This window comes from Penaeus chinensis, chromosome 34, assembly GCF_019202785.1.
Source record: "Penaeus chinensis breed Huanghai No. 1 chromosome 34, ASM1920278v2, whole genome shotgun sequence".
NCBI lineage: Eukaryota > Metazoa > Arthropoda > Malacostraca > Decapoda > Penaeidae > Penaeus > Penaeus chinensis.
Window position 1 is genome coordinate 2,061,444 of NC_061852.1, and position 9,993 is coordinate 2,071,436.

At 36.4% G+C, this 9,993-nt stretch overlaps 1 protein-coding gene across 6 annotated transcripts in view; it reads right to left on the bottom strand.

Moving 5' to 3' along the window:
- Positions 1 to 9,793, bottom strand: part of LOC125043775 (protein salvador homolog 1-like) — a 12,275-nt gene extending 2,482 nt beyond the window's left edge. The window contains exons 1-4 of one of the 6 annotated variants that reach the window (XR_007116440.1): positions 9,721 to 9,793; positions 7,848 to 7,964; positions 1,814 to 3,604; positions 1,593 to 1,651 (exon numbers count right to left, since the gene is read on the bottom strand). Coding sequence is in view for 4 of the 6 variants with exons in the window: in XM_047640050.1 (XP_047496006.1) it covers positions 2,177 to 3,522 (1,346 nt within the window). In the remaining 2 variants the exon portion in view is untranslated. The other 5 variants (XR_007116439.1, XM_047640050.1, XM_047640051.1 and 2 more) reach the window with 5 other exon arrangements.
- Positions 9,794 to 9,993: the final 200 nt, after the last annotated feature.

Sequence of the window (9,993 nt, forward strand, 5' to 3'; positions counted from 1 at the left end):
CTGAGAAAGAGTGTTCTGAGAATATTTCTCATATCATGTTGTTGGCCTTCTATATCCAGTCATAGGAATGACTTGCATATTGATACCCACTGTGCAGAAAACCTTCCCGGATGGCACAGCCATTTTCAAGCCCTAGCACTATACTACAAGTTCAAGAAAATGTGGATTTTCTTCTGCATAAACAGAATTACAGTCTTGGATTGGAGTGGGAATTCCCCTGACCTTAATCCTTCCGAGAATCTGTGATCAAACATTAAGAAGAGACTTTGAGAGAAGGGTTGCACTACAAAACAGAAGCTGATCTGAACAGTAATAGATATTTTCTACAAGGACTCAGCAATTATTCATAAATGCAAAAACATCATTGACCCAATGCCAAGATGTATTCAGGAGGGGCTAAAACACAAAGGTACCTCATGGCCCACACCTGGACCAAAATCTGGGTATTAGGCTCAACTAAATGGCATCTCTCCCAGGTGTGTAGGCATTTATATGAAGTAGCAAGCTTCATTGCCTCCTCTTTACAATGTTATTAGCCCTTTATCTGTAGGTGTGTCTTTGCTGTTTTGCCATTTCCCAATGTTTACATTTGTCATCTGTTTTGCTGTGTCAAGATGGCAATAGACTGTTTTAGAGCAGGCTCTATATTATTTCTCCACTCACCATATTACCCCTCTGCACAATAACATTGAAAATTACTAACACTGTATTAACTGTGTAATCCTAAAAATATTTTTGTACAATTAAATTTTCCATAACACACCCTGCACATGGACATAAGTGTACTACCTGGAGATGGCCTCACCTAGATAAAGCTCATGGATGGAATGACCCACCCTCATGGAACAATCATGACAAGAAGCCCCTATCACCAGCCACTCTGCAACATTTTCCTATGGTATGACACCTGCCCCTCAAACAATTTTTTTCTAAGACAAGGTGTTCCTGTCTTGGCCAAATCTTTTCATAAAAGATCATCCTTATCACCTAGATTCATTGGGTTAAAAATGTACAAAATAATGAAAAGAATTTTTTTAAATGTGATTATAGATGAAAATAGACTGTCTTCTCTGGATTTCCAGTGTGGTGTAATTAATATGCACAAGGTGAAGTTCATTACTAGGATTATCATCATCAATGTGAAAATAATAGTTATGTTAATATCTTTAGCAATATTACTAGTAATAGGGAAAAAAATCAAGGAATAGTGTAAACAAGTAAGATAAGTCAGGCCTCATAATTGACTCCTTGGTGACTAGGTACCTGTGAAGCTATAATGTAAACAAAATGAATAAACCAAAATCACAGTGGACAGCAAACATATACATGCCATCCTAGCATCAATAGATCAACATTTTCAAATACATTTAAAGGAGTAATTAATGGAGCCAGTTAATGCAATGTTTGAGAACGACACAAAAGTTTAACCCCTTGGTGATGGGTGAAGAAAACTAAAAAAAAAAACTCTATACTCTGGCGATCAATGGCAACGCACCTACTTTGAGCGCGGAGTTCGGTACATCAAGCTGAATCACCGGCTCTTAGAGCTTTGGCGCGCCGCCGCGGCGTACAGCCACTCGCCTCATTTCGAGCGGTTTGTTTTCACGTCTATAGACGTGACCCGTCGTTAAGGGGTTAATGAATATGATACCTGAAAATGGCATGTAGGAAGCCCAATGGTATAAACCAGAAACAATCACAATTTCAATCTTCACATTAAAAGACACAATGCATCAGCATGCCATGCTCCCCATCACTAAGAGTGCAAGAGCATGCATGAAGACTAAAGAGTGAAAGATCAACTGACACTCACCCAGGACTTCAGTGGTGCAGGACGGGGAGAGCCACGTTAACACTACCACGACAAGCAATCAAAGCAATGCCCAACTTAGGTCATATCTTTGGTAACATAAAAAAAAGAAAAAAAGAAGGGGAAACAAAAAAAAAATGGGTGCAACACCACTCACTGACAACTAATACTTTCACTATGCACAGCCAAATATTCAATAGTAGATCTATAATCACAGGCACAAGACTAAAATCATGTTCTAAAGTAAACTAGTTTTGCCCACTGAAAGCTGCCACAAAAAGCTTGAAGTTCAGAAAAAAGTTCCAAGAGTTAGTCGTTCTATGTCTGATTGATAGTGCATTTAGTACAATAGAAAAACAGTATTACACTTTAGACTCAAATAAGTTATCTGCATTTAGTATCTGCTGCTTGAAATGTTCATTAGAAGAGACGTTTTCAGTACTGTGAGAATCCTCATCCTTTATTTCTGTTATGGTCACCCCACTTGTGGTCTCTGCCCCTCCTGCCATTGGTGTGTTCATCTGCTGCATTCTTCTTTCAATCTCTTTGGTCAGAGCAATACGGTACATTTCGTAACTCATCACAATGCCATGTAGCTCGTGTTTGAAGAGTCTGTTGAGCATTGCCTGGTAGCAGTCCAGCTCTGGTAGTCTGAAGAGTTCCCATCTTAACTTGTGGTCATGTTCTGGTGAAGCTTGAGAATACACGTGTAGCCAATAAGGAATTTTCTCATGGAGGTATGGTGATGCTGGCATGAGTGACAATGGCTGACGGAAATCTGTATGGTGTGGAATAGGTAGCATTCTATTCTGGGCAAGAGCTGAATTCTCTGGAATTCTTGGAAGATACTGTTGCGCACATGGGTGCTCATACTGGGCTTGCCGAGTAATGTGATTAACATAATAAACACCATGTTCTAGAGACTCAATACGCTCCCATCCAGCAGGCAGACCTTCCTTCTCCAAGGGATGTGACCAGTGAGTTGTCTTTGTGTTGTGATCTATGTAATACTTTCTTCCCCTTAGAGTGTAGTCTACAGACCATCCTGGAGGTAAAGGAAGCTCTTGTTCAAGGCGAGGGGAAGGAGGCTGAGGCGATCCTCCCCCAAGATGAGTATTTGACTGAGACAGTTGTTGTCTTTGCTGCTGCTGCTGCTGCTGTTGCTGGGCTTGCTGCTGCTTTTGACCAGATTGATGGAGGAAAGGGTAAGAAATACCCGGGTTTGTTGCTTCCAGTGGCGACCTGATGTGACTCGGTCCATAGAGTATTTGATCAAGACTGTACTGAGATCCTGTATAATGGTTAATGAATGTGTGGTTAAACATAGCTGGCGAAGGGGGTGCTTGCTGCTTCAACATGCCATCAAGGCTCCCTCTGCTACCCAGGTGGAGGCCACCCATCCGCTGTGTCACTTCCCCAACGTTAGGCGTGTATTTGCCTTCCAGTCCTCCATGGGCCATTCCGTTCACTGGCGTCCTAGATCCCGTGGAATACTTTTGGACTAAGGGTGAGGCTTGGTGAGATGGAGGATTGCTGCTACTAACATAGGGTGGATTGACTGTACTCTTCCTCTTTCTCAAATCACTCTGACTTGCATTTGGCCAGACATTAATGATGGACACCTCAGGAGGAGATTCCTTTTTTATGTACTTCCCCGCCAGGCTGTCACAGCTGGACATGGTGTCCGACTTCTTACGAGAGTTGGACAACATGCTGATGGCTGTGGCTGTGGCTTGCTATTCAAGAAGTTATCTCAGCTCCTTTCCCATGAATCCCTGCCTAGCCATCACCACACTGCAAAAGATACTATATATTAGGACTTCAAGCTTTTGGAAATTTGTACTAGTTCATCTCTACTTTTCTTGGTTTGCTTTTATGCAGTACCTAGAGCAATGAGAAGAGGTGAAGACTTTTCTTTCCAAACAAACTACACAGTAACCCCAAATTAGTAAGCAAGAGGAGAATTTCCCAAAAATAGTCCAGTTCAAAAGCATGGTGACTTTTTGATAAAGGTCCATTTCTATGGCCTTGTCTAAATAATAAAATATGCAACTAGTTTTATACTCTTTTTCCTATTTCATAATATGGATTTTAACTATAACTTTTAATTAAATTAGTAAGTGTAAAAAAAAAAAAAAAATTCATAGGCCTGTGTGTGCGCATATGCGTGTGCATGCACGTTTAAGTGCGTGAATAAATTGAATAGTAATCAGTACAACTGTCATGAAAAAGACCCATTCCAGGAGAGCAAATTATCATATACAATCCATAAACTATCATGTGAATGTTGCAAAGAGAGACAAGACCAATTGTTTTATTATCTTATTTGAGTATAATCAACTCCTCCTTTGCTGACCATACATCAAGGTATAAACAATGGTTATGCTGAGGAACCAAGCCCTCACTCATCCCTCAGTACTATCCTAGGGCAGTTTTCAACTTAAATTCTTCAATTATCTCACTACTTCCTAAAAACCACTTGCTTGCTCTCTTCTCACAAGTCAGCATTCAGTCCCCAATCTCTATAAAACCTTCTTTCTCTCATACCTTGAGTAGAGGCAACAATTATTGCACCAGTAGCAAACTGACTGGTCAGTATCCATAACCCACAATGTTCACAGGCCAAAATACAGATTAAACTGTGCATGCTCATGTGACAGTACACGTTGAGAATATATTATACACTGTAGAAAGTGTATGATAAGTTGCTCTCATGTGATAGGCCTTTCGGCATCACCACCAAATGACCTTTTCTCTATGATCATCTAGGCATCAAGTATAAAAAAAATTATCAAATTAAAGTACAGAATTATTAAAGTTGCTGAACACAAAAGTTCAAAAGAAATATATCTAAACAATATACAAGAAATGTTAAACATCATTCTCCACACAAATTATAAAGAACTATTTCAATGTAAACAAAAATAAAATGTCTAAACTTCTTGTCTAATCATACAGTATTGATAAAAACATAATCCTCAGACCCACATAATTGCTGTAAAAAGTACTAATAAAAGCTTAAAAGAAATGTAATAAAAAAAACCATCAATGAGACTCGATTATCAATGACTTATTATAAACACGATAATTACTACCTTTTAGCATCACTAAAACTTACCATCAGACAAGCTACATCAATCAACAATCATTTCCCTTATTACTACTGTTTCATTTCCACAAAAATAGTAAGCATTCAAAACAATGGAGGTCAATGTGGAATCACTACATGCCATAAAAATGAAATAAAAAACAAAACGGGCCGTATCAGCAGGTGAATCACAAGGGGGCACTAGCCTAAAGTGATGCAGTCAAGCAATCTAACTACTCAATCCTAGGCTGGTGAAAAAGCATAGCCTATAGAAGGCACAGCATCTACCAAGGTTCTACTATAATGAGGTAAGTGCTTTCAGTCAAGTTCTAAAACCAGCAACCTGTGTGGTAAATTACTCAGGTGGTTTATGTTCCATTTTTCTCTTTAGTGAAATGTTGTACTATGAACACAAGGAAACATGTAATATTATTTGAATACACTAATATTCTCCTATAACATTTAGTGCATTTTAAACCTTTTGTTTTTACAGTTATTTGGTAAACTGACAGATGTAATTGTGTTAATTTCCTAATTTTCTAATTAATATAAGTATAACTTATAAGTATATTTTCCAAATCCGTATCACCAATATTATAATTTTTTATTCCTAATATCCAATAATTTTTTGGCAGATGTGGTTTCCATCATGTGATGACTAACTGCTAATTTTTCTTTCCTCTTACCATTCACTCCTCTTAAATGACATAGAAAAAAAATATATATATGAAAAGAGAAAAAGAGAGAGAGAAAAAAATCCAACAGCATGATTTTGTTTCCACCAGTTTGTGGAAACTATAACAACAAAGATATGTAACTTAATAAAAATGAATATGAATTAAATGTGACACATACGTGTGTTTATTCTTGCCTGTTTGCACAAAGTGGAAATATGACTATATTTTATTAGTCCTTTGTCAATCTGAGAATATATAACAAAAATTAATATGTGTGGTCAAAACAATCAAAATCTGAACTTTCATGATAAAAAATTCATCAACTATAATCTAAAACAAAACTATCCAGAGTCAAATTTCTAAGCTGAACAGAGTACATTTTACAATAGTTAATTTCCCCTATAATTTTTCTTGTAATTTTGCTATTCACAAAACACTTACTTTCACTCTACACAAGCAAGATACAGTACAACGGCACCATGAAACAAAGAGCATCGACCTACTTGGAATGCAGCTCTACTACTCAAAGTCTAGATTGAATATGCCTAAGGCTGAATGGCAAATCCCAGCACATCTTCATAAGACAAATGAAACTGAAATTCTGGACTGCCAACAAATTCATACTACTATGACAGCCCAACTGAGCCATAACAAACAATAGGCTATACATTTACCACCTTTTCTTTCTTTTCTAATGCAAAAATAAACAATATTTACAAATGAACATCACAGTGGTTCCTAACTGGTGGGTCGTCATTCAGGGTTAGCCTGTGAGTTGTGAAGCCCTAAGGACAAATATCATAAACCCAATGTTTAATCAAGAATAAACAATGAAATCATGTCTTCACAATTAGCAAATAAAGTTTGAACAGATTGCAATTATTTTTCTCTTTCTCTTGGCCTAAAACCAGAGAAGAAAATATAAATGGATTGGTTAGTGTCCTCAGGGTCTGCAAAGTGTAAAAAAGTTAGGAATCACTGCTCTAACTTGTATAACCAAAACAATGATCATGTGTACAAAAATGCCAATGATAACAATATTAGATACATTAGCACAGGCTAAAACTAAATCATTCACCCTTACGGTTTAATCTATAATACAAAAACCTTATCTACAAAGATATAACATATAATGTTCACATTTCTGTAGCAGAAATGTGGAATAGTTGAATTTAAAACCGCTTTTTCAATTGGCTTGCAAACCAAAATTACTAACTGAAACACAAGATAAAAGAAAGCTTTCTCACCAAAACTACTAGAAGAGGAATACAAGCACCAATACAAGTACAATATAAGTACAATAAACTTTTCACAATAAATAAAAATCTTTACTAATTCTTATACAAAGATTGAATTCAAGTTTACAAATAAATGTTCAGCTGGGATGGCACGACCTACTTGTTATGTCAACTGTGATTTTAGTTTATTAATTGTGTTACACATAGTTACACTCCCCAAGTGCTTAGTCACTAAGGAGTCCCAATTATTAGTCCTATTTATCTCTTGTATACCTTTTCCCTCATTTTTTGGAAAGATGCTTTTCATTTTTGTATTGCTATTGGTATTTTAATAACATTATAATAATCATAATGTCAATGATAATAATAGTATCAAAACTATTAACATTAAGAAAAAACACATCTTTCCCCAAAATTTAAAGAATAGGGAAATCAGGGGAGGTCACATATGGCCTACTAATTGACTCTTTGGTAGCTGAGCACCTGTGCAGCCATCTGTGTGCAACAAAATTCATAAAAATGTACAATGAACAGTGCATGTATCCACAGCCAATGGATTAAGAATGATCTTCTATAAATGTACAAGCAGAGACTAGAATACCAATAGAAAAATGCAATTTCCAAAGAGGAGATGCTATCGCATGGAATTCAGATACTACTAGCACATTAACCTTGGCTCAATGTTATCTTATTACCAAGCACAGACTACTGTGGATCAATCTTCACATTTTATATAATCCCATGTATTCATACATCTTGGCTATGTAATACTGGTAATATGTAAAAAAAAATATTCAATTGTTATTACTACATTTTTTGACATAAATACAGCTGATTATATACAAAATGTTACTTCCCTCCTACAAATTACACTTGGATAATGGCTCTATTTTTCTTTCATTTTCATCAAATCAAACTGACTTGACTTCATTCCCTATCATTCTTTTTATAAGAGGAAAAATACCACCCTCATCTCCCCCCCCCCCCAAAAAAAAAAGACAAAAAAGCAACACTAAAATCCAGACTCAACTTACCTTTTACTGGAACTCATTATCACAAAGTGAAGCTTCCCATAAATCTGTACTAGTTTTTCATGGTTACATCATGGTTTTCCAAAATCTTGCTGCAAAAATGGCAATCCTTCTTCTTTTCTGAAAAAAATGCAATATTGTGAGCACACAAGCCATGGTCATGGATCCCTACTAACCTATCAATTTATCTAATATGATTTGACTCTTCTAAGAACTGTTATTCCTCCTGAACATTTATATACCAGATATATCTACATTTTCACAAAAGCAATGCAATAATAAAATAGAAAATGTATCATTTGCATTCATATGATCAAGAAAAAAAGTTACAGTACAAACAGAAAGAAACAGAGTAGAAATCACAGAGTACAGTAACTCTGTTGTACTTTGTCACATATTACTAATGCCAAACACAGTTTTCTAGTGGTCACAATTTCTGCATTTTGAGTGTGCAGAGGCACTGTTCATGGTAATACAATACAAGTTCTTCCTTTTATCAATTCTGAATAAAGTCTTATTGTAGTATTGCTACGAGAAGAATTTTAATAACAATAAGGGTGTGGTACTGAATGCATCCTGCTGCAATACTATAGACTAATAATGAATTATAAGTTAATAATTATATAAAGCTCTCTGCAAGGTACACCTGTATGCTCAGCAACGCGCCAGAGAGCTTGGAGCGGGACGTTCAGCTTGATGTAGCAGACTCCCGCGCCCAGTGTCTGCCCATTGCCAGAAATCTCCAGAGTTTAAAATTCTCCTTTATTTTTTTCACGTTGGGTTAACTGAATTTTAGGCTTTACATAATTTGCTTAATATCATCTCTCTGAAATTAGTAATTAGCCAGAACAGGATGGACAAGAGAAAACCTAAACAAAGGATATGAAAAAAAAAATAATCTGCCAAGATATTACAATTTAGGCAAAGGATAACAATAAAACTATATCTCCTTATCCAAGTTCCTAAATTTAGGTATCAAACAAGGCCATGGCATTTACATTTCAATATAACAGTGACTTACAAATCTCCACCTTAATCTGGTAAGATAGCACTTTCAGACTCATTAGTGATTCTTCATAATGTATTGAATGATGGCAAGTTCTATCTTCCTGGAATATCCAAAACAAACTTGCTGCCCTTTGCTGGAGCGCCAAAACCATGGTGGCCAAAATAACCCCTTGACACAGTGCCAATATGGGGTTCAACTTAGGATTGTTGGCCATCCACTGATGATCACAGGAGGTTTTAATGGATTCGGACTAACTTCTATGACTTAAAAGGCTAAATCTGGAGTCTTGTAAACATACCATTTGTCTTATAGATTTTTACTACTTACTATACAAAGAAAAACATTTACAAATGGTAAATCAAAATATTTAATTTTTACCCCAAAAGTGATGAAGAGATAAATATATTTGAAAGAAAACTATGAAACATATACCTGTACAATAATCCCCAAGCAAAAACAACAAATGCAATATCCCTTGGTTATTTTTTTAGAAATAAAAGAAATAAAAAAAATATTTATTATTCAACTCAAAAATTACGGTCAAGGCGAAAAGGATTTCAGATAAAAGCAAACAAACGTAACGATGCAACCCAAACCTACTAAGCAACAAAAACCAACACCTTTCCTTCCTTAAAAGTACTTCGAAGTTCCTTGAAAACACATTTAAGAATCAACCTGTTGATATTCTCCCGTACTTCACCTCCTTCTTCCACCCGAGTAACAACCTTAGAGATGTCTCTGAGACCTAAATCTCTTCTCTGTATCCCTTAATGGCTCCGTTTTTGGCTCGGAAAGGACGTGACAGCGCCTTATTAGGAGTGTTTTTTTAAGACTGAGCACTTCAATTAGACTAATTTAGGGACTCACTTCACTCGCTCCTGAGAGGCTGCTCTGTTTACATCTGCCAAGAGAGGAGAAGGAATCGCGGGCTTTGTATAAGGGATTGGAATGGCTTTCGGTATTTGGACGGATGGCTTTATATATCGTAGGATGTCTTTTGGTTGGGAGGAGGGTATTTTTTGTGTTTGGAAAGGGGTGCGGAATATATCTGTATTCATATATTTTGTATTTAATTTCCGTGTATACATGTTTTTCTTATAAATTTGGAGTTATTATGGTATTCGATCTCCCTTCTGTCCT